This window comes from Acipenser ruthenus, chromosome 29, assembly GCF_902713425.1.
Source record: "Acipenser ruthenus chromosome 29, fAciRut3.2 maternal haplotype, whole genome shotgun sequence".
NCBI lineage: Eukaryota > Metazoa > Chordata > Actinopteri > Acipenseriformes > Acipenseridae > Acipenser > Acipenser ruthenus.
This window is the reverse complement of record NC_081217.1, coordinates 19,447,613-19,473,149: the sequence shown is the minus strand read 5'-3', so window position 1 is coordinate 19,473,149 and position 25,537 is coordinate 19,447,613. Positions and strand designations below refer to the sequence as shown.

Sequence of the window (25,537 nt, the reverse complement as noted above, 5' to 3'; positions counted from 1 at the left end):
TTAAGAAAGCACATAAATACTGAAGCAGTGTCTTTAGTTTAGTATGGTAAAACTATTTTGTTTTTTGTCAATTTCTTTGTTACAATTTTACATATCTTCCATTTCATGCAATTTTGAAGGTTTGATTTTTTTTTTTTTTTTTTTTAAATCTCTTTGAGCACATTGGTCATCCCTATAGCTGTTTTCTGGTGTGCAGTTAGAATATAATCAATAACGGGACATTTGGTTACAATACAGAGCTATGCAAAAAAGACGAGGCCTGTGACAATATGTTTCTGTAAACCATGAATTTCCTGTTCCCTGGTTTACAGAAACATATTGTGTTTACTTGTGTAGCAGGATTCACTAGTATATTTCATTGTGTTGTCGTCTTCTCCTGGGTTTCAGGTGACAAACTGCATTGTTTGCTAGTTTATAAAAAATAATAAACACGCAGGCAACAGTGAAGCAAGGCTACATTTAGAAGGCATCTGAGCCTGCTTCAGTTTCCAGCTCCCCAGTGCGGCGTGGTGTGTTCTTGGTAATCTGAACCATGGTATGTGTGCCATTGCGATTGCTTTAACTTTTATTTTTAAAAACAAACCGTGACACACAGTCTTGCAGCACGAGAGTAGGATCTCTTTATTGCATCAAACAACCAACCAAACAAACAAACAAACGCATAAAACGTGTGTAAATAAAGTACATAGAATATACAGCTTAAATTACACCAGATCTTATAATCAAATTCTACATCTATATTTACAAGAACGGTTTAACAGCTCAGCCACTCGGAATTTAATGTGTTCTGTTTTTTTAAAAAAAAAAAAAAAAAAAAGGTCGTCCCCAAAAGTTATTTATATTTTTTTTCTCTTTACAAAGATTTCCAGCATAGTCCACATTTTAATAATCTATTCATCTAAATAAGACATTTAAATCAGTGAAACGGGGCATTTTACATGCTAGAACAGAAAGCCCTGTTGGAGATGTTGGCTTCCAGAACCTTCTACACATCCCTCATTTTATAGTCTTGAGTAAATGTACTCTCTTTAAAAAATCTTAAATTTAACTTCAAATTTTTATCTGCTGTTTTTTAATTTAAATGAAATGTACTCATGGTAATTATTTTCCAAACTAAAACGATACACAACAAGGCTATGAAAACCAGCGGAGAGAGCTCCCCATGTCATTACCACTAAAACATGTTTATTAAGATTAAGGCTTAAACTGAAAGGTGGGAGTCGACTTTAAAACAGCCTGAAAGCCACTGCTTACCTAACAGATCTTCATTGATTTAAGGCTGCATTCACACTGTGACCTCGAAATGGACCCAGTGTGAACACAGCCTAACATTACACTCCCACCTTGTTCCTGCAGTGCACAGGGGTTGCAGCATGGTATCCAGATCTGACCAGAACATGTGCTGTAACACGTTCATAGAAAAAAGAACACTAGAGCTTCGACATCTGTCCTTCAGTAGTATAGAAACAGTGTTGCTACTGGACACAACTCGCTGGTTTCTAGTCCCAGTGTGGTTAGCTGCTCTGTAGAACCTCTCCTCTCACCCCAGCAGCGTAACTACAGGACAGAGCAAAACCACTCAGGATTTTCTCCATCAGATTTTTTTTTTGCAATTAAAAATATTACATTTAAAATACCCAAGTGCTAATCCTTCAGCAGAAGGACACCTTGTCAAATGATTAAAAAGAAAAAATAAATAGAATGAGTGAGGAGGCAGAATAATTAGTTTTTAAATAACAAATATAAAACTTAAATGATAACAAAACAGTTCTCAGGAAGATCCTTGTTTTTTTTCAGCGCCACGCTACAGTTTTTTTTTATCTTGGTAAGCGGCTGGTTTCATTGACCAAAGTGCTAAATCAGGGTCGGCAAGACCAGGCAATAATCATAAAAAAGAAACATACCGAGGATATTATTTTACCTCAGTGGCAGATAATATTCCAAGTTGCCATATTTTTGCCCCCTGCAGTTAAACAATTGTCTTCACTCAAGATGTGGTACAGGTCAGGGGTCAGGGGTCACAGGCACTGCAACTGCACAAGGCTTAAGTCTCTGATGGCCTTATACATTTTTTTTTTTTTTTTTTAAGAATTTGGTTTGCAAAAATGTAATTATTAGCTTTTTTTTCTTTCCTATTTTATTAAATTCACTGTTATGTTTTTGCACAGTTAAAAGTGTAGCTACTTTATAATTACTTTACCAGTGCTTTTACTTTGCCACTCCTAGATTCAGCAACATTGACCACAGATTCTTAATGAAACAAATGCCCCATGTATTTACCTTTGTATTGTGTAGGGGTGTTTCCAATGTCTATTTATGTATGCAGAATTGTACCCCCAAAAAATGCCTACTACCCTGACTGACATCAGTCAGAGGTAAAAAAAAAATAATTTCCCAGAGTTCTCAGCTGTCATTGACCTGGCTGCTGAGCTTTGACCTATGACTCCTCAGTCTGTAAGCACCACTAGCTCCCCCTCACTGCGCTCCCCTGTATCGCTCTCCTCTCCCTCACTGTTGGGGTGTCTCTCCGTAGGGGTTGGCCCCCTATCCCTCTCCTCCCCCCCGGCCGGTCGCAGGCCGTGTGGCTCAAGGACACGTGGGAGGTAGCGCTCCAGCAGGGTGGACTGCATGGGCAGCGTCGTCATGGAGACCGGCTGACAAGGGTAGGGCGGGGCCTCCGCTGAGGGGTAATGCAGCTGCTCTGATTGGCTGACATACAAAGCAAAAGGAAATTACAATCAGTTACATAGCGCCTTTCCCAAAGCTTCGTTGCATTTTGCATTACAAAAAGCAAACAGTAAGTCTTGTGTATAAAAAAATAAATATTTGCAACCTTTGTTCTATAAATATTAAATATAAGTTCTAAATACAAATTTCAAGCTACTAGTATAAAAAAGTAGATCACTATATAAGCGAGTCTGTGGAATTATGTCAAATTTAAAAGTGTGCATGCATACAGGAATCTCAACTATATCTTCAGGGCTAATAATAATAATAATTATTATTATCTCAAGCAGGTTGCAGTGCCTGTGTGAAGCGCTGCAGTCCTTACCTCCCTGTGTAGCCCCCTGGCCGCCCCTCCTGTCTCCGGCTCTTCATCATGGCCTTGTACTCTCCGACGCGCAGCCGACGTCCCTCCACAATGCAGGTGCGCTTGGGCCGCGGCTTGTACTTGTAGTCGGGGTAACGCTCCAGGTGCTGCCGGCTCAGCCTCGCCTGCTCCTCGTAATATGGCTGCTTCTCCTGGTTCGACATGGACTTCCAGCGCGATCCTGCACACACACACGGGGGTTAGGAGGCAAAGAGTCCACCTACATGCTATTTTAAACTACATTTCCACACGGTTTAACTCTTCTTGTCAATTAACTGCAAGTGAAAAGAAAGCCTTTTTCATAACATAAAAAAGACAGCACTTGCATGCCGTATTTTATTAAGGTCTCATACACCTACACAAAAAACAAAAAACTCTGAATGCAGTAACTGTTTCTAACCAGAAGGGAGGCAGTATGGCCCGGTGGAAAGAGATGCGATGGAGGGAAGGAAGCAGAGCGGCCTGGTGGTTTGAGATCAGGGACGAGCAGCCAGGCAGTGTGGACTAGTGGATCGAGCTATGTAACTGGGAGGTAGGGAAGCAGTGTGGCTGAGTGTATAGAGCTAGGGGACTGGGAAGGTGGTAAAAAGTGTGGCCAGGTGGACAGACGGTTGTAACTGGGAGGGAGGGAAGCTATGTTGCCTAGAGACGGAGATGTGAGACTGGGAGGGAGGCACACAGGCACTAGATATGACATCTGCCAACCCCTCTCTGATGACAAAGGAATGGAATGTCAGCATGATGAAACAGGAACTGCGAGATGAAGAACGAGACGGACGATCGGGTCTCAGCCCCTCAGACGAGAAAGAGCAGCAGGTGTCGGGTCTAAAATAAACCACAGTGCCTGACTAACAGACCAAGTGAGTGTGAGGACAACAACAAAACAGAGAGCGAGACAGAGGTTATACACAAGCAGAGAAAGGGAGAGGGCAAGAGGACAGGATAGCGTGAGGGAGTGAAACTGTGAAAGAGGACAGGAGGCAGTGAGTGTAAGGGGAGACTAAAAGAGGATGGCGAGTAAGAGAGAGAGTGAGCAGGAGTAAAACTGACAATCGAGACTATATATCCTGTAACTGTCAGCTTAGAGATCATAGCTCCCAAAATGTTTCTCGTAGAGTTTGCGGCCTACTCCACATGTGTGATGGTCGCAAAACTGCCCGTAAACACACTGTGAAAGAACTACGACATTTTGACTAGCACTTTCTCAATGTCCTGAAGTTTCTTTCAGTACTTCTCAGTGTAGCGCTATCGAGGACGCAGGGCTGGCTCACCGAGTATCTTGCTGATGCTGGAGTTGTGCATGTCTGGGAAAGCCTGCAGGATGCGCCGCCTCTCGTCCTTGGCCCACACCATGAAGGCGTTCATCGGCCTCTTGATGTGTCCAGCGGAGGGCGCCCTGGAGTCGGGGAACCCCACGGATCTGGCTGCCGACAGTCCTCCTGCTGGGGTGACCGAAGGACAGTCAGGCAGGGCAGCTCAGCACTGTGCATTACACAGAGCCATCAATACGAACAAACTGACTGCATTTCCCTGCAGGCTCCCGATCCCCTCACATACCTTCTGAGTCGCTGCTGTCGTCGGCAGCCCGGTGCTGGGGCCGGCACTCCTCTGCCCTCTCTCTCAGAAGGCATACCTCCCCTCTCGATCCATCCTGAAACAAAAACACCAGACCGCGTCAGCAACCTGCTGTGTACAACAGCAACCACCAGGATCAATTATGCATGCATTCATTCAGGTCGTAGCCTCCCTTCTGCCTCACCTTCCTACCGGCGCTGTCTCTCTCTCTCCCGTCTGTGCCATGGCTCCGGAGTAGCTGGCGTGCTTCATGGATCGCCTTCGTGACAGCGTCCCCCTCGCCCAGGAACCCTGTGGGGGGGAACAGGATGGGGTCAGTGCCAAAACAATAATGGGGTGGGAGGGGACTGTACTTATAACTAGTTTTGATCTATAAAAACAGCTTTCACAGGTAAGCGTCCCACAGCTTTGTACATAGCTACACAAACAAACAACCAGGCATGTTTTTTTTTCAAATTAGTACTGATGTTGAGTTACTTACCCAGAGCGAGGCCGGATCTAGAGGGGCTGTGCTGCAGATCAAGGGGGGGTCTGTAGTCCGCTGGTAGGTGCCCCAGATCCATTGACTGAGGACTGGGGGCCTTTCCCAGCTCCTGAGATTTGGGTTTGGAGGTCAGGTTCAAGGGTTGAGGACCCTCCTGGAAGAGATTGAAACGCAAACATTAGTAATCCATTCATCTCCAGCACTGTCATTATCCTGCACCTTAATAATAAGCACTAGTCTAAACACTCCATTCTCAGATCTCTAGCGCTGACATTAACCTGCACCTTAATAATAAGCACGAGTCTAAACACTCCATTCTCAGATCTCTAGCACTGTCATTACATGGATCTTACTAATGAGCACTAGTCCTAAACAATCCATTCTTAAACCTCTAACACTGTCATTACCCCCACCCCCGGACAACCTTCCATTGTAGAATGTGCTAGGAAACGACATACAGCACCTGCATGTGGACTGGTCCATTTGACCTCTTTACAGGGGTGGAGTGGGGGTTTTGAAGCAGATGCATGGGATAGTCAACTGGTCAAAAGAGAAAGAGAGAGAGACAGAGGGAGGGACACAGTCAGCATCAAAATGAACATGGCTGTAGAGACAATTATCACAACAGCAATACAAATAATATTATTCTCCAATACGAAGAAGGATAGTTTTCTTTTGCACTTAATGCAAGATACTGAATGCATTCACTTCTATAATAAAAAGCAAGGGGTTTTAGAAACGTGAATCTCACGTGTGGAATTGTTCGTGGAATATAGATTACACTGAGCAGTTTTGTTTACGTTTCATTTTCACGGACGTGCAAGGACAGAAAAGTTCCCAGCTGATCTGTGTATTCAAATACAAATTTGCATCTCAGTTATGGCTGAGCTGAGCTGAGAACAAATGTAACAATGGGGCTCATTGACTTTGATGGACAATTGCATCTCATTTTATGTATGTAGCTAGAGTTCTACATAATAATGCCCTTTCAAAAGAGAAACAACACATTTCCATGAACCCGTCTGCGGTGAACTGGGCACTATTCTCTTTTGTTTCCTATCGCTGTTCTTATCGATCAAGCCATCAACAGGTACCACAATTATCCCGTACCAGCTGTAACACACCACAGCAGAATGTACAGCCTGTGAATCACACATCGAAGCACATTATACACTTGCCAAGCTCCTGCCTGTCCACTCATACCTGGTTTGCAAGGAATGGGCTGAATAGGGAGTCCCATCTGGGGGTCAGAGGGGACAGTAAGGGCCTGCGTGTTGTGATGGAATGCTGGGATCATCACATAGGGCATGTTGACCTGCTGAAACACATCACAGAAAACAGCGTTACAAACATCTGCATACAAACACAAACAAGAACAGTTTAGTACAAGATCGTGCTGGATTTAATTAGTTATTCAATTATAGCACCATTTCGCAACACGGTACAAAAATCTGACACTTCCAATTTCAGAATCCAATTAAGAGTTGTTATTTCTATTAAAAAAAAAAATGAAAATAAGCATTTATAGAATTTAACACAAGCCCTAAATACCACTATGGCCAAAAGTTTAGCATCGCCTAGAATTTTTGTCATCAAAGCTATAATAGCAGTACAGTATTTCATGTTAGATGTCAAAACGTCATTTTTCAATTTTCATCAAGTATATGGAAAACTACAAAGTGGTACGCAATTCATGTTAACGTAACATTATCCAGCAGGCTTCATTCGACTATGAAGCAAAATGAGTTCATTCAAAAGGGTGATGCAAAACTTTTGGCCACAGCTGTAGTCTCTTGGTTGGTGTATGGAGAACAATTCTCAGCTCTCTACAGAAGCTACAGAGGAATCCCTGCTGTATTCCCAATGCTCACGTAACTACAATGTAAAACCCAGTAGAACCTATGCAAACCCTTGTCAAAGCTAACAGGCATGTCAGGGCTCTGATCTGTGCTTGTGAACGGCAGGGCAGACACGCTCTCCTTACCTGGATTTGTTGCTGAAGCAGGTTAATTTTGTGCTGCTGCTGAATTAACTGCTGTTGCTGCTTTGCAATCTGAAGCAAAAAAAAAAGAATGAATTAGGGAACCTCAGGGGCTGCTGGAATTGCTCTGTAAAATGAATGACTTTCAAAGTACCCAGTTATCTACACAACCCAATCAAATCAAATCCCATGCATTTGCGTCTCCCATATAAAGACCAGAAGAGAGTTTTTTTAAATCCGTCCCCACATGAGGTAGTCATGCATGTGTTAAACCCAGGTGCAGAAGGTAGCTGTGCGCCTCTTCAGTGCGTCCCCTCTCCCCTCACCTGCTCCTGCTGCTGCCTGGAAAGCTCCATCTGCTGCTGCTGCTTCTCGAAGAGCATGGCAGCCATGTTCCTCTGCTCCGAGTGGGCTCCCAGGAGCTGGTCCCGCAGGCTGGAGAGCTGGTTGATCATCACTAGAAGCTGGAGCTCCTTCTCCGCCAGGCTATCGGGGGTACCTGCCCAACACACACACACACACACACAGAGAGACACAGGGTTAGGGCTCCTGTTCTCTGAACTGTACCCCAAGTTCATCAACTGTGTTAATCTGCACCCATGGCTTCAAACACTGCTGGTTTCACAGACTCTGGTTGAATATTTCCTCTGAATTAGATACTTGGGGATAGCCAGCGGAACAGCACCGAGGAGAGAAGGGTGCTTTCACCTCACCTTTGAGCTCCTTGTTGTTTCCTAGGATTTTGTCTCTCCATTCGCTGCTCAGCAGTTTTTCAATGGTTGGCATAACTGAAGAGGAAAACAACATTAAAACATGTTCAATCCCATAACTGAAGAGGAAAACGACATTAAAACACGTTCAATCCCATCACAGTTCAGAGCTGTTTATTATTTCCTATCATTATATTTAAATGTGACGGCTTTAATTAAAAGGTTGACACCTGTGAAGTGTAAACGCACAGTAACACGCGAAAGAGAAACGCATTTCAGTGTCAGATGATATTTCCAGATTTCAGTTCAAACTTCTTGGGCGTGATTTTCCACAGTGGGTGAACTACCGATGTCATACAATTACAATGGAGTGGGCAGTTTGCCTGCAATGGAAAATACCGGCCATGGTTTTGCAGTGCAGTAAAACGTAACCCAGTGGGAAAAGATAATGATCTTGGTGATGCATTTAAATGTCTTGTTGAAAACAGTCTATGCTGAAGATCTGATACTGTGCAGCGCTGGAGTGAAGTCTGTCTCTCACCCTCACTCATGTTCCGGTTGAGCTCCAGTCTCTCGTGGGGTATCTGGACCGGGTCAGGGCTGAGTCCGTGTGTCCGTCCCCTACCAGGGGAGCTGTCCTGGCAGACAAAACAAGCCCAGTTACCCCCAATCCAAACCTCCATTAACACAACACTTTTTTGTTTTTAAAACTGCAGGGGGTGTATACAAATGGTTTTAGCAGCTTTTAGGCAAAAAACACAGCAAGTGGCAAAAGAAATTGTGATCACTGCACAACGCACTCAACGTCCCTTGTGTGTCTGACAGCAATTCTCAAGCAATGACGTCGATGGAAAGTATGTGTAGAACTTGAAGATCCCATTACTTATAATGACACATTAACACTAACGTGTTCCACTGCCAATCATATGAATAATGTCTTACAGTATCCAAAGATTTGAGATAAACTGCTGGATTGTCTTGAATGCTAATGTACATTGTAGTTCATAGGGTGCTCTGCTTGCACTGGAACTCACTGAGGGTGTGTGTGTGTTGCGCGGGGTCCCTCCCCTGCTGGGGGGCTGCAGTGACCAATCACATGGCGAGGTTTGCTGAGTGTCACGGCTCGGGGCCCTGCCCACCTCAGCCTCCTCTTCCTCCAACTTCACACCGAGGCCCACCATGGTCACATCCCCATTGCCGCGGCGACACAGAGAGGCGGGGCTCGAATCACACATCCTGAGTAGAGAGAGAGGGGGGGGGGGTGGGGGGTGAAAGTTCCACGAATATTTAAGTCACCAAAGCTTTTTTGTGTTCTTTTAAATGTTGAGTGATTGAAGTAGTCTGCTATTATTCACAACACAAAAAAACGGGTACAGAACAGGAGTAGAGAAAAGGCAGTGTCTCTCGTGAAGGTTTAAAGACAACATAGTTGAACTCAAATGACAGTAGCCTTGGATGTGGCAGGCGAGGAGAGCATTCTCCAATAGTATAATGCAGCTGTGCATTACAATACCGTAACTGCGCAGTATGAAGCATGAATGACTTGTCTACTACATGCAGTCCCACAGTCTGTCATTGTAGATGAGATTAATGGACCTGGTGCAATATTTTAAATAACAATTTGGTAATTAAAAATTGGAATATTGAGAACAGACTGAGAAATGGATAGGTGTGACAAAGGGCGAGCAAAGACTTTTCCGTTTCGGAGAAACAAGTTTTAGGAAGACCAGCACCAGGTAGCCACCAAACTCTGGAGGTAAAATCACCTTTAAAGAAGCTAAAGATAGTACAGACCTTTTTTTTGTACAGATCCCTGGGACTGTGCTACAGAAACGGGGGGGGGGGGAGTATAAAACACAGAACAAACTTGTGCAATGCGAGGGAAGAAAATGAAACAGTTTTTTTTTTGGTAGGAAAATGAAAATGAAAAAAATCCCTAATTGCGAAAGAAGGAACAAAAGGAAGTCTTAACAATAGACCTGAAACAAAAGCAATAAAACACAGGAAGTGTGGCAGTACAACAATACCGGGCTGGAGCGTGCCAATATCCCCAGTAACAGGGGTGGGGGGAGAGGACCGACATTACATCACTCCACTCAGTTCAGCAGGCACCCCTAATAGCCCACATTTATTTTATTTTTTATTACCATTCCTATTGTTGTCTCATGCACACAACTCAATCACTGTTTAAAAAGGTACTATTTAAAGTCTCATTCATTGCTATTTAGAGATCAAAACAATGAGCACAGGAGACTGTTGTTTACTGAACAGCACTGGAAGCAGACGTTGTTAATCAATGCCTATCTACCAGACCTTACTGCAGCCCTTACACATGATGCAAGCAGCTGCAAAACCTATGGTAACAAACAAACACACAGTATGAAAACCTTGTGTTACACATACACTGTTAGAAGCACAGACTGGGATAGAAGAAGTGTGAGGGGAGAGAGAGAGAGAGCTGTACACGCAGTTTTGAGACCTGTTATTTCTCTCTGCTTGACTAGTATCCTGCTATTCTTAGTGGCCGGACAGGCTCCCTGTACAGTCCTGGGCAGTACCACCCTTTCCTGCACAGTCATTGATGCTATCTCACTTTCCCTTCTGTTCGTGCCTTTGCTGCTGGCAAGGCATACCCAGCAGTCACAATGTGTTATAAATACCCACAGCAGTAGGCAGAGGGGGCCGGAACGTGGGAGGTATTTCTGGCTTTGCAGCGTTCACTTACGACTCTTGTGATAAACCTCCAGAAGAGGCGACAGTCTGCTTCTCACTTTCAAAAGTCAGAGCCGACGCAGGCTGGCAAGCGCAGCGGGAAAGCTTCAAGATTGATATGTTTTTTTAAATTGGTGGCATACACATGCCTAGTGAGCTCAGGCGGACACCTGCAGGGCTGGCCTTTGTCCTCCATCCGCTCTCGATCTTGGGTGAAAGAGAGGAAACTGGCTTGGTCGTGGGATTGGAGGATGCCCACTGAACCTTGGGTTTTCCTGATCTGTGTGCAGAATTGCTGCGGTGAGGGGAAAGCATTATTGGGCATCCTAATTTGTAGAGACAAATCAGGGGTAAAATAAATTCTCTAAATAAAAGATTTTTTTTATATATAAACGAGTATCTGAGGTTTTTAACAGGGATTGTACTGGCATTGGTGCTCATTTCTCACTCAAGAAGAACAATTAGCTAACTCAGTGCTTACACTGCCCGGGGCACCTGTTATCCTTTTCCAGCAGGAGATATATGGTGATAACCACCTGTTCCCTCTCTAGGGAGATCTCAGCCAATGAGGTCTTAGGGACTTTCGCAGTATGATGGTTAAGTTTTTGTAAGATGGAGACGTCTGTCACCAAGACCATACCAAGTTTCATCTCAAGTGGGCGAGATGTTCTAAAGATAACGACATAAGATATAAGCATGGTATCCAGACTGCACAGATCATAACTGCTCCACTAATTATATCAACAAAAAAAGCTGTAAAACAAAAAGAGAACACACAAAAGCATTTATTCCATTTTTAATGCTTCTAATATTTTTCAAATGGCTGAAAAGTACCTATTACCCCATTTAGTGCCGTTGTCTTCATTCGATGACAGGTTACTTTGTAACGTTTTGGAGCATTTTTAACTGGCATCTACCTGTTATTTGAATTCTCTCTTGAACTCCTAATCTAAGTTTGTCAACCGTAAAAGTGAAGTCTAAACGTAATGTATCAAATTGCATGAATACAGCTTGTGTTCTGTTTCTTTTCAAAGAGGAATTAATTTGGTATTTAACGGGTTTAAAAAAAACCCTCAAGAATAGCAGAACGTATGTTATTTGTTCCAGACGGTTTCCTTTGGTTTCCTTGCATGGTATCTTTTTCATACGATCATTAATAAATTCTGTTATATGAAGAATACAATCATAGTAATTTCTGCAGATGAATACATTTGAAACAGTGTTTGTTTAAAATGGATCTACAAACCCAGTGAACACGAGTCAGAAAAGCAGCAGACAACACAGCACTCTGTAGAAAGACAGTCATACCTAACCTGTGGTATAAACCAGCACTCTATTGCCATAGGGCAGAATTCACCTAGAGCAAATACAAAGGCATTTTGAGCTTGTCCATTAATGCATTTAACAACATGAACAATAATTCTTAAAAAAACATGACTAATACATGTTAATATGAACACGGTGTACTGCACAGCACACGTTTTTAGCACCTCTGGTAGGTATCAGTCTCTTTTCAGTTCTGAAAAGCTGACTTCAGTGAACTATAACCCCTATAGCCCCTATTTTACTGCATATAATCCTGTACTTTAGAGTACTGTAATCTGTCAAGTGTTATTTAATCTGTAGTATTTTGTATTTAATTATATCCTGATGTAACTATCACTGACACTGTTATCTGCTCAGTTATTGAATCGCATTTTGTCATACTTGTACTTGCTAGAACCAAAGTCATTGTATTTATCTTGCTCCTAATTGTATTATTACTTGTACTGTGATTCTTGAAATGTATTTTTGTTTACGACTGTAAGGTCACCCTGGATAAGGGCGTCTGCTAAGAAATAAATAATAATAATAATAATAATAATAATAATAATAATAATAATAATAATAATAATAAAAGATACAGACCTCTAAATTGCTGCCTTCACCTGTTGTACAGAGACCTCTTTCCAAGCTGTTGTCTTGAACTTTAGAAAGGTAGCAATGCATTTACATAGCCAAGAGGCAAACCCAAGAGGCAGGGCAGGACCAGAGGAGAGGATCCCACAGCACAAACTGTGACTTTCCTGTATGGAAATGTGCCTCTCTCACTAGTTTCTCAGAGCCTTTCACACAGCAAGCACTCTGAGTTCAGGATACACATGCGGTGGGGCTAAAGCAACAAAGAGCAGCCCCAGTACAGCATTTGCATGAAATGTGCAACAGGCTAGCTACTGTACACCAGCAGAGGGGACTGGTCACCAAACAGGCAGGGGGAGGGAGTCGAACTCTGCATGCGGGGTCACTTACTAGCACTGCACTGTTTGTTTGTTTGTGAGGCGGTTTCCTCTGCAAAGGGATAGTACGGCATGTTTTTAAATAAAAATGGTTTAGGCGTCTATGTGAAAAAAAAAAACTGTTTAATAATGATTTGAAAAAGAATGCAGACGAACAGACAAGGGAGGAAGTTTGATTGAACAGTACATGCAACTAAAGAGCATAGTAAAGGCGCTGTATTTTTTCATTGGACCGATCTGCTATATACTGGAAGTCTACTCTAAAACGACAATACATGTAGCTTGGTTTTGGGCAGACAACAAAAGGGGAAAAAAGCATTTCGGGGAAAAATATGATTTACATCTAATATATAGGAGCGAGAAATGAGCAATCTGAACTTGGAGTGAATAAACATGTCATCATGATGTGCAAGAATTGCTCCATGGCTACACCGTTTTTTGTTTTTATAATTGTACATTTTTTGTGGTCAAAAATGAAACAATGGCCTCAGAGAATACAGAAGCTACCTGGAAGAAGAGAATTATAATAAGTGATCTAGAAAAGGAAGTGGAAACAAAACCGAATAAAAAGGACCATTTCAGAATCACGATGGGCCGTTGCTAACACCCCCCCACCCCCCCTGAAACGCACAAAAAACAACTTACAGTGCATATAGTTTGGCTTAGCGCCTCCGTTTCTCAACATACATTATAATACAGCTCTGCCTTAATGAGCCCCTGAGTGTATGCCACAATCGGCGTACAGTAAATAGAGGGCTTTTTAATAAACAGCATCGCAGCTGTTTGTTTCCATGGCGACACGGCCTGTTCATTGTGCCAGGAAAACGAGAACCCAACAGGTACTTAATGGAGCCTGCTGGTCCTAGTATTGAACGCCTACTGGAAGGGGGGGTTTAAGACACAATGGTTAACCCTTATTCAAGCAGCATAATCAGAGCGTGCTTTGGGTGAGGAACAGAGGGGTATTGTGGAAAGTAATTAAGGCCAGATTGCTGCAGTAAAGTACTGCTTTATTCCAGAAAGAAGAATTAAACACACAGTACTGTAATTCAGTGATTTTCAAACCCTGTACAGGGGAAAGAGAGCCACAAGCAGGTTTACAAGTTTACAAGTTTACAGGTGGCCGCATTAGAATAAACCAATACAGCCTGGCTATGGCAGAGAAGGCAGGAATAGAAGCCAGAAAACGGCTGATCGCAGGTTCTTGTTTGGCACAGGCTTCCATACTGAAGTCTGAAGTTTCACAAGGAACAACAGCGTTACAGTTGACAGTGCATAACCCCAGTAGTTAACAATGCAGTCTAACTGTTTGTTTCACTCTGCAGTGCAGCGAAACTTGCTTCTCACTGGGGGCTGTCCAGTCAGGTGCCTGTCTGCGCTGGGTAGCCGTGTGTTCCGATACAAACAGGATACAATTGCGTGCCTGGAAACGCAGAGGAAACAGGCAGACAGAAACAAGCAGGTTATTCTCCCTGAACTGGAGTAACTTCCTGACCAGCAGACTGGAGCTATCAGACTCACAGGAGCAGTATTCTACACAGAATAATACATGGTCCTGGAGTCAGTTATCACACAGTAACAGCAAGGCCTGGGTTTCAGCAACGTTTTTTTAATTGCTCAGTCAATGACAGATAACATGCAATTCACAGCATAAAGGTGACCAGGTCAACTGTGCAAAATAGCCTACATTCTTTTTATACAAAGCCATTTTTATAAGTTAAAGGACATATTTCTTTGATATTTGAACGTGTTATTGCATAGAAATTGCATTGCCGTTCCGACCAGGGAAAAGCAACAAATACAATTTTTTATTAATTGAGAAATCTTTTTCAGTTCTTGGCAAGGTATATCTATACCTACTACTTAATTAAATTGAATGCATCTGAATGCACACAGCATCGTCATTGAATGGCATGTGTGTGCTTCGAGGCTGGATCACTCTGTGCTTGCTAAAGGTTGGGTCAGGTTTTCTCTGATGCATGGATTTATGTGTGAGCGTGCGTGTCTGTGGACAACAGCAAGTCATTCAAGTTTAGAAACAGTACCACGGAATTTGTACCACAGCTTATCTATTTCACTGTTCCACGTAGGAAAAATGCAAGTGCAACTCTAAGCTTTTCACACCTCGACCCACAAAAGTGTCCACATTATATCAATACTGGGAGCGTCACACCGCCCGCCCCCCTGTACCCCCCCCCCCCCCCCCCCCACCTTCCTACAGTCAAAACCACAGCATCGCTCAGACCCAGAATTTAACAGCCGCTGAAACATCGAGCATGTCTTACCTTCTTATCTTTAATTTCTTTTTCCGGAAAAGCTACAAGTGTTGTTTACGGGTACACAAGATCATCAGACATTTCACAGCGACTGAGCCCACAACTCATATCCTAAACTACTCATAATCACAGATCCTCTTATTTCAACAAGTCTGTCTAGTCTACAGTCACCCAAGAACAAGAATCAAGACAGATGTGCACTGCCTGTTACATCTCACTAAGACCTCACTAAATACCTTGATAGATATAGTCCCATCTTCAAATACCCCCAGATGGTATTACCCTTTTTACCAATGCAGAACAACCTGTTGGGGTGTTTGATTTTCAATGTGTGTACTCTGCTTTAAAACAGGTTATTCACATCACCCTGTCATTGCAGGTATAGTAGCAGCAGGTGGGTGGCTATTTAGTTCGGAGTGACCAGAAAGCTTCAAGGAGAGAGGAAGCGTGTGTCCAAGCAGCTGAAACTACCTCAGAAAATGCAAATAAGATGGTTCAGCCAACAGTGGGTGTTTTCGGAGAGCACAGGCGACTACAGGAGAATACAATAAACAATAAACCGGAAATCATATTTTAATGCAAAATTGACATTGTGGGACAAGTTAAGGAAGAAAACATGAACAATATTATTATAATTTGCTTACGATTGTAAGTCGCCCTGGATAAGGGCGTCTGCTAAGAAATAAATAATAATAATAATAATATAATTCAGAAGCAATTGACAGTGTGTATTTTCAAATACATTTGTTCCACAATGGCTCGGGTCGTCAGCAGTACCACAAACATTACTAAAAAAAAAAAAAAAGTGACACTATTGTTAATGACAATTTCAGTGTGATTTTTCAAAAGGGGCCAATACACAAACCAGGTTGAACCATAGTTTTCAAAACCTGACATCGGTTGATAAATCAACATGTCTATTTTTAAAAGTGGTCAAAAATGCCAACAACATCCTGAACGTATCCCTTTTAAAATTTCCCTTTGAGTGGTCATTATTTATTTTGAAAATCATGCCGTCATTATTGAAACGAATGAAACATTTAAAAGACGTTATGATGAGTGTTATGAATGCATGATCCAGTTTATATATTACTCCAGACTGGTTTTTACTACAGCTAAACATTTTTTTTGGATAACTTCCACAATCATAATGCCCAGATCCCCCTAGCCAGTGAAAAGTGTAGTTCAAGGGTCTACTGCAGAAACAGAGAGAGGAAGCCATTCGGCCCGTCAGTGATCTAGCAGCTGATTGATCCCAGAACTATATGGCAAAGTCAAGTTCATATCATACCATGAAGAGATAAGAAATAAGGTGGAAAGAGATTCACAGAAGAGCAGGGTGAGGCAGCAATATCATGATCGTCATGACGCTGTTTCAATCAATAAAACAGGACAAGCTTTTTTTTTTATTGATGCAGTCTATTACATAATGCTAATTACATGAGAAAAAATTGAAAGTAAAAAGGTAGGCTTCTTTTGTCAGGTTTATGTTTTCATTTTCGTCTTGAAATGGCTTCTACCGTGACTCAACAGAGAACGATTCAACTCAACAGTGAACAACAAAATGACTTTGTCCAATGCTTTTTTTAACGTTGTCTTAAATCATGCATATTCAAAACGGTGGGCCGTCAACATCCATTTCAGTCCAGGTTTTTACTCCAAGCGGGTTCTAAAATAGTTAAGAGGCAACTGCTAAGATTCAATTAACTCATTTAGGACCTGATTGGAATGGATCGAGAGCAAGATTTGAGTACCAGTGCTACAGGGTAAGGCAAAACCACTGGTCAGAGCTGTAGGAGGTCTTTATCTGCAGGTGACTACAAGCAAATACATCACACGGGTTTATCAGAGCGGACACTTTAAGGCAGACAATTCTTCAATGCAGATATTTTTATTTATTATTTTTAAATCAACTGTGTGATTAGATCTACTGATTTCTGATAAACTGTTATCGAAAGTTAAATCTAAAATTATTTTAAACTGTTCACGACTTTCAACTCTCTATTCTATATATCTCATAAACGGCTGTACAATCCTGACCTAAATTTATTTAATTTAATTTGGAATTGGGGATAAAAATCTAAATAAAATTAAATAAAAAAAATAATAAACACCTCCCTTCACTTCGAAACATGGTATAAACTGGCTTTATCGTTGACAAATAAAAAAAATACATTAAATCACAGGAAAAAGAAATTAAAATCGTTTTTGTTAATAAGATAAAACAAAACACAGCCTACCAAATCATTTAAAATGTTTTACAAATCAGTGAACATGGAGAATTCTGCGATAGTTCGAACAAGATAAAATATTAATGAGACGCATTACACCGTGTAAAAACACAAATTACTGTGCGCTGCAGCATAAAATTCCACACAAAGATTGTGCGTATACCAGCGTACCGTATATTTTTATAATTTGGTTATCTTTCATATAAATCCATTTTAAAAGGATGACTTGATAGTTTGCTTGAAGCTAGTTTACACATTAAGATTTTTTAAATGTGTGCATGAATCTCTACCAGTATCCATTTAAACACATTTTGCAAACGGTAGATTATAAACAATTTGATGTTAAATCTTACATTGGTACAGAAAATGTCTATTTGTCAAAAGTAAAATAACCAGAATAGACTACTCTAGTGTCACAGGATATGCATGCCTATTTCAATTGCAGTAATAAAAATCCACGACACAACAAACCTGACAAAACAAGCAAAAAATAAAAAAAACCCTAGGTGACAAATGCCGTAAATGTGTCAGGAAAACGGATTCTCGGGTAGAATAGTCGGCAGCCCAGTATGAGCTGATAATCAAAATGAAAGGAACCCAGATTGCAATTAAACAAGGTGCATGCAAAATTGCCAGAAAACCCTTCTTACAAAAATCTGATAGCCTATTCCTATTCTCTAAAGCAAAAATAAAAAACACAAAAACAACCAGAAATACAGCAGCGACAACCCTAAAGGCTCTTATCTGGAACAGACTCCTGCAAGCAGCTGCTTCTAAATACAGAGCAAATCGATCATTATCCATCGGGCAAAAAAGAGCTCATTCAAGCCAAGGGGCATTGTTCATGTTCAACCACCAACCAGTTCAATGGAATGCAGAGATTTCCATGACTGTATATTTTGGAATCATTTCAGCATGGAGCTCCAATAGTCTTTCAGAATGGATTTGCCACTTAAAAACATAATGTGCAGGAGTTAAGTGTTCGGACAGTTTCAAGCTTCCAGCTCCAATAGTTAGTAAATCTGCCTAGTACCATTTTACCAAACCTACGCAGTTTCTTGATTTCACATTAGATTTTCTTATTATAGCTGCAGGGTCTCCATTGGCTTCAGCACTGAATCTGAACTAATTTATGAAAATGTGGAGATTCTTTCACGGCATGCTTTTTGACGTGGCCCTACCTGTATCTTTGCACAGTAATACACAACAAAACAGACTTCACAATGATCAAGAAAGCCAAACAGAAACCACTAAAAAGCTCGCTGTAACAAACAATAAAACACAAAGTAGACATTCAACGCAATGCAAGTCAGGACAGCAAAACTGACAGACTATCCAGAACCACAGTCTGAAACTTATTTCTAGATTTGTGGTCCAGAGTTCAGTTTCTAAATACCCCCTAAACATACACACACACACACACACACACACACAAGCAAAGCAATAACACCCACTCAAATGAAAATGTTTAATATTATTAGAGCTGCAACTTGGATTGAGGAACTTAATGTAATACCTTGTGGTTACATTGGAATTGGAACCGTTTGTGTAATTAAAGTGTAAAGCCTTAGACATGTAATACACGTGTAGTTGCATTGTAATTACATTGTAATTACAATGTGATTAGAAGCGCTCAACAGAACCAGATTCAACGAATACATTATTGTTGGTATGACAGCTGAATACAAATACATTTTTACATAAGGCTTTCCTCAATCTGAAAAGTAAGCTGAAGGTGCCTCTTTAAATACAATAGCTGACATAGATCATGGCAGTAGTGCTGACTTGTGTCTTAGCCGCCAACTAAGCTAGTTGCTTATACCTGTAAGAGTTGGACTCAATGCTCCCCACTTATGCATGATTTTGTGTGCAGGTCTAATGCTTTGAAGCTTTTTATAAATACAGCTGGGTTTTAAATAATAATAGTTAGTCCCGATACATGTTAAAATCACATCCTCCTGCAAAAAAATTAAAAAAAATTAAAAAAACAATTGCATTTTGCAGGTCTGAACTGAAGGGGGGAGTTTAAGATATTCTTGGTAGTATTTTCAAATCTTATATCAAATCTTATATCTTATATTTTCAAATCTTATATCAAATTTTATATCTTATATTTTCAAATCTTATATCAAATTTTAAATATATATATATATACACACACACTACTTTAACAAGGCAAAACATGACAATAATTCAAGTTGAAATACAAATAGAGATGAGATTTATCCTTTTTAAAATTAAAATCAAATTGACCTCACTTACTCAGTTTAGTTTGAAAAATACCCCCCTAAATGTAGTTTGTAGGAATGCATCTGTTCATTTTATTTACATCTTAATCTGTGTTATTAATAACTTTGACAGATAATCATACATTATGAATAAAACTTCAGTCGACAAGCGTTTTGGCTTTATTCCTATTCTTCGGCTATAGATGTACCTTTAGTGTGCGTGGATCCAGAAAATAACTACACTGGCATCGCAAACTAAGATTGATTCAACCGTATCACATTGGTATTACTGCCTGATTAACTATTGATCATTTGCTGAAATGTTTTTTTTCTGCATTTGTGATTTTGATCACATATTATATAAATGGTGATAACAGATAATATTGAATCTGGGTTACACTGACTTAATCTCATATACTTATTGATTTGTTTGGATTTAATAAATCTCCAACTTAACAAAGTTATTCTTTAATAGTGCAATAATGTGCATCTCTAATAAACTTTGCAAGGCATTAGTAAAGAAAAGAAATGGCATTTTTAAAAACTTCCAAAACAATTTTCAAAATACAGATACAATTATTCAAATTTAACCTGTTAAATATTATTTCCACACTCATTGTACCCTAAATGTGTCTTGAACTTCCATATACTCTATGTGTGTGTTTGTAATCCTTTTTCTGTTTTAAAAAAAAAATTCTCCATTGGGATAAGGTGATAAAAGGTGAAAAAGTGCTAATGCTAATATACATAATTGTACTTTTAATAATAATAATAATAATAATAATAATAATAATAATAATAATAATAATAATAATAATAATAATAATAATAATAATAATAATATACATTTAACATATGTACCGATATTTTGATAGTGTGATGTAGGCCTTGTTGGAAACAAGTTATTTTATTCTCAAAGGCAAAGACAATAAAAGTTGCTTTAGTTCAGCTTACCCAATAATAGCAGTGATGAATCGGATACAGAGTCCTCAACAATTACGCAAAGTCTATTTTTCGGGGTAGTTGTTGTTTTTGAGCTCTCTGTTTGCTGGCCTTGTATCTGTTGATCAAGTGCTGTTATTGCACTAGTGTCTACGGCTTCCGGTACATTACATCGGGGGAGTTGGGGGGGGGTGGTGGTTTGGGGGTTGCATTGGGGGGGGGGGGGGGGGGGGGGGGGGGTGCATTAACATGTTTATCAAACCAAGAATCTACTCTTAATTCCACTTTCTCAGCACTTACAAAATCGACCAAAAAATGTAAAAAAAAAAAAAAAGAAAATGGCATTAAAATAAAAAAAGAAAAATTGTACGCGTCGACACATTTGTTAGTTGTTGCCAAACCAGGAAACGAACTTGTGAAAAATGAGAATAGAGATAACGTGCGCTTTAGTTTAGATTTTATTTTCAAAGCAGTTTAAAAAAATCAAAACGAAGCCGGTTCCAAGAACGGCAAAGACACAAATAAAAAAATTTAAAAAATGCAAGACGATTTTTTTTAACAAGACTGACTTTTGATTGCTCTGTCGTGTGCCGTTAAGGGTACACCAAACCTGCCACCATATTAAAAATCTTTGCAGCAATATTTTTCTAAGGAAAAACACGAGAACAGATTGTCAGCGGTTTGCTCCTTGTATCTACACCAGGGTTAATGATGGCATACTTTAGTTCCAATGGTTTTAGAAGGTAATGTGCAGTAATGTGTACAGTATTGCACCCTGAAGATATCTGAGAGAGTTAAACAGCCTCTGCTAATGTAAGCGGACATGCCTGTCTGCACACTAAACAACAAGAAATGAGACTAAGTATATGTGCATGCTTACAAAGCCATGGTAATTGCTAGACCTTGGTACATCGCAACGCTCCCCCCCCCCCCCCCCCCCAACACACCTTTTACACTGTCCAACGCCTTTATGAAACAGTTGCTTTGCTTGTTTGTCAACTTGGAACGTCCTTCAACCACCTTGTATTCAGACCTGGCTCAATAGGTTAATGGCCATTGTTCTGCTGGAGAGGACGATTGACAACCTGGTTAGCTTCTAGCACTGTGCTCCAGAGACTGCTAATTCCTGCTGAGAAATGTATCAACAGTAAGCATTGCACTAGTGGTCACTCCTAGATCCCGCATCCCGTTTCCTGTCTTGTCGGGTCATGGCGGAGCGTGTCCGTCCCGGGAGCTGCTAGTCAGGAGGCAGCTGTGTCCCTAAAATTAGACGGGCGAGGGAAATGGATTTCATTAGGAGCCTTTTATAGCCGTCACTAACTGGCAGGTGTGCTTCGCTGGCCTGAAACGGCAAAAGGGATACGTCTCTTTCAGTCTTCCTGATTGGTTAACGGAATGGACCTTGACTGCACTGGGCAAACCTTGAGCCAGCGGAGGCCAATGGTTAAGACTGAGGACTGGGAGGCAGGTCTTGGGTTCAAGTACTAAGCCTTAGAGAGCAAAGCCAAAGAGTTTGCAAGTTGTCTCTTCCACAGCCACAGTTTAATACTGGGATCCCTAAACACTGCAACTGGGTCAATATCCTCGGTCATTTCGCAGCAGTGTCCGGCAATACTATTTACAATAAAGAGAATATCAAGTCTTGTAGACTTGCAAGCAAATATCATGGAATGACCTTGCTAGAACACCCAACACTGAGATCCAGGTGCTGATCTTTGTTCACAGGCCTACAGCGTTACATGCTAGGTGTATCTACAGGAGAGAGAGAGAGAGAGAGAGAGAGAGAGAGAGAGAGAGAGAGAGAGAGAGAGAGAGAGAGAGAGGAGCAGGCACTCCCTGCTGATAGCCTCTATTGTGTAAAGTCATAGCGCGTGAAGCCAACACTCACACTTTGTAGCTTCCCCTTTAATAACCCGGCGATATGCTCAGGAACAATCGGAGCTTGACACCCAGGTAATAAAACTGTTTGGCAGGAGGAGTAAACAACCCCTCCCTTCCCCTCCTGCTCGCAATCAAAACAGGCAATTCAACGCACAGCAACACCTTCCTCTGTCAGGTCATCTCAACAAGAATCCTTAGTTATTGGAGTGAGAACTAAGAACTTAAAATTGCTTTCCTGTCCCTGATTAGCTTCAATACTCTTTTCCCAACACGCTTATGACGGTTTAGTTTGAAACAAATCAACAAAGTTCCAAACCTTTGGCCGGCGGTAGACCATTAAAATAAGCCCCAAGGACCTTTCCTAAAGGATCCTTACAGCTTGGATAGCGCACCTTGACATGAGTTCAAACAGAGTTGGCCCAGTTCAAGCTTACACATGACATTGCTCTATTGGAGCACTGTGGAATTCAAGAACTGTAGTCTTATAGCCACTGAAACGAATGCATGGCCCATTAATCTCAACCTGTTCTTTTATGTTGTAAAATAATATTTTTGTTAGAATGCAACTTCTCGTTAGCGCACAATTGCCGTGGATTCCCGCAGACCTGACATTGGTTACAAAGTCAATACGGTTACTTCCACATTCTATGAAATCAAGAGCCGAAACAAATGAGTGCTGTGTCCAGGTTCAAGGAAAGCGAGACACCACACAAAACGCTTTGTTCTGAAACAGGTGGATGTCACACGTGGCCTGGGTATTTTGGACAGGAATTTGAATATGGAATAAGCTTCTGTTTGTTTACATTAAAAAAAAAAAACCGCCTTCACCAAAACTTGAAACTAATTTGGCTTCAGGTGCATATTTCATCACGCCTTTCAATCTAGGGCAGGTCCTCGCGTGAAAGCTTTCTGATTTTAGCAGACGAGGTTCTGGTCAGGACTGTAGTGATCAAACACGGGGTACATACCGCTTGCTGATAGCCAGTGTTCTCTCCTTTCAGGGGGCCTGAATTTCACGTCAATAAAGGTATTACTCCCTTATACCCACATGTGGTTTTCTGTGTGACCAACGAAAGTGTGTGTTTTCAAGACTTTTACAACATACTAGCTAGTTTTTGGTCCCAGCCCACCGTCTTTCTCCCTATCTGTCGCTGACGTCAATAGCACCTTGCCACCTCTGCAGTCGGACTGATCAACTAGCGTCTGTCGGCGGTGGTATTAGTAATAATAATAGTTCAGACTGCTACGCAAGTAGTTACGTGTTAGAGAAAAAAACACCACCATACGCCACTTTGCTGATACCCTACGCACATTTGAAATAAACAAAAGCTATTGTGCAAGTACGTTTAAGTTTCGGCATGACATACATTACTGTTGCGGCCAGGTTATTGTGTTTCAATACAGCATCCAACGCACAATATCGACCCCTGATACAGATAACCATCGAATATGACGTGCAGGAGAGGGGGAGAGAGAGAGGGAGAGAGAGAGAGAGAGAGAGAGAGAGAGAGAATTGGCGAAGAGAAAGCGAGCATCTGAAACATATGTATATGAATTATAAACGACGTGGGTTTGAACTAAATTGTTAGGCTATTTTCTTTGCCACACCTATTTAAAAGGTATTATGTTCTCTGTACCGTACAATGCAGGGCACAATTCCTACAATAATATATTCACTGATAATCTCAGCAACTTTGGAACACCTTTTTCTTAACAAGTAATTAAGTACGAAGTAGTAAGTAATCTGCAAACATAATATTACAAACAACAACAACAACAACAACAACAACAACAATAATAATAATAATAATAATAATAATAATAATAATAATAATAATAATAACAGTAAACAACTGTGTTAATAATAATAATAATAATAATAATAATAATAATAATAATAATAATAATAATACATAACATTCTTCACTTTTTACGTTCGAAATCGGCGATCTTATTTAACAGCTACACTGATGGGCACAGTATATGTAAACATGTTAGACAGAGTAACAAAATACAGTTGGGATAAGTTTGGCATGATTTTTTTTAAAAACAGTAAACAGTTACTCACCACACTTCCGAAACCAGCACTGCTTGATCACTTATTTCACCGTAGCAATCTTTTCACCCGGACTACTTCAAAATCGAATATCATGCCCAGGTTTCCCCTATTCCCCGGCACGTCACTCTGTCCCGGTTAACGTTCATGTAACTGTATGTTGCTTTATATTAGTATATGGTCTATAAAACCAGGTTCTAATCGTGACTTCTCTCCGTCTCTGACTTTCTGCAATTTTGTTTCCAACATTAGCTTTTCCTGCCACTCACCTCCCCCTTAAAGGCGCGGGCTCTGGGATTCGCTTTAGCCGACGCAAAAACAAATCCTAATTAAAGGTGAGTCTGAAGTTGTGGCCTGTGGTGAAAGACACGTGCTGTGCAAAAACTGGAGAAGCGCATTGAGACTCACCTGCTATTAAAATCAAAATTATCAAAGAAAACAATAATGCAAGTACTCTTGCAAACTTATAATTTGAGATTCATGGCTTACGTATTTCGCACGGTTTAGTCAGTTAACAATTAAGTCAGTGCACTACGACTTAAAAAGCTATGTGAATAGGCAAACATTATTAAAACTGCAAAAAAACATTATTAATTGAAAAAATCAATTCAGTAATTAATTAATGTCTATGTGCTTTCTAGTGCATTTTACCAGATTAAAAATAAATAAAAAATACAACTCTGAAAGTTCATTTATGGTTTGCACAACAGAGTTTGTGTTTATCTGAAAAAAAAGCATTATTTAAACATTATTTCTCCAAAAAGGGAACATTTCAAACTTTTGTCTTAATTCCTAAAGGTCTGGTCTCTAACAGTTAGCTCAGAGATGGGCACCTCCAGAAGTATAGGGCTGGCATAAAAGTGCTTGTCTTGGGTGTCACCACACATGCTGTGGCTTATCTAGCCAATGTAGAGTGCTGAACTGTCTTGCCTGTCTTGACTGAAATGGGCTTGCAGGGAGATGCAGTATTTGTTTGTGTGTGTGTGTGTTTTTTTTCTGTTGCCCACCCCTGTATGCACACAGCCCCACTGCAGTACATGTTTGTGAGGAGATGGATACAGGGGCAGTGGGCTCCAGTTCCTAAACTGTTAACA

The 25,537-nt window shown here is 40.8% G+C and overlaps 1 protein-coding gene across 8 annotated transcripts; it reads right to left on the bottom strand.

Annotated features, from left to right (window-relative positions):
• Positions 1-597: 597 nt before the first annotated feature.
• On the bottom strand, positions 598-24,752 carry LOC117430896 (transcription factor SOX-13-like). Of its 8 annotated transcripts, none has more exons than XM_034907991.2 (15): positions 24,456-24,752; positions 23,755-23,814; positions 8,876-9,077; positions 8,383-8,479; positions 7,845-7,919; positions 7,458-7,630; positions 7,135-7,203; positions 6,354-6,468; positions 5,614-5,690; positions 5,148-5,304; positions 4,851-4,957; positions 4,649-4,742; positions 4,363-4,530; positions 3,053-3,272; positions 598-2,709 (listed from the first exon to the last, which is right to left on the bottom strand). In XM_034907991.2, coding segments are annotated over exons 2-15 (1,818 nt in total). In that variant the 5' UTR covers positions 23,757-23,814; positions 24,456-24,752; the 3' UTR covers positions 598-2,447. The 8 variants fall into 8 exon arrangements, with proteins under 8 accessions (XP_034763882.2, XP_033907373.3, XP_033907418.3 ...); XM_034051482.3 differs by having other exon boundaries at positions 4,363-4,533; positions 24,456-24,751; XM_034051527.3 differs by having other exon boundaries at positions 4,363-4,533; positions 6,354-6,465; positions 24,456-24,751.
• Between the last annotated feature and the right edge of the window lie 785 nt (positions 24,753-25,537).

Excerpts from the sequence above, each read along its gene's own strand:
- LOC117430896 (XM_034051482.3), bottom strand. Across the intron at positions 8,480-8,875 it reads GCAACACACACACACCCTCA|GACAGCTCCCCTGGTAGGGG; the intron begins GTGAGTTCCAGT and ends TTTGTCTGCCAG. Across the intron at positions 4,534-4,648 it reads CGACAGCAGCGACTCAGAAG|CAGGAGGACTGTCGGCAGCC; the intron begins GTATGTGAGGGG and ends CGGTCACCCCAG.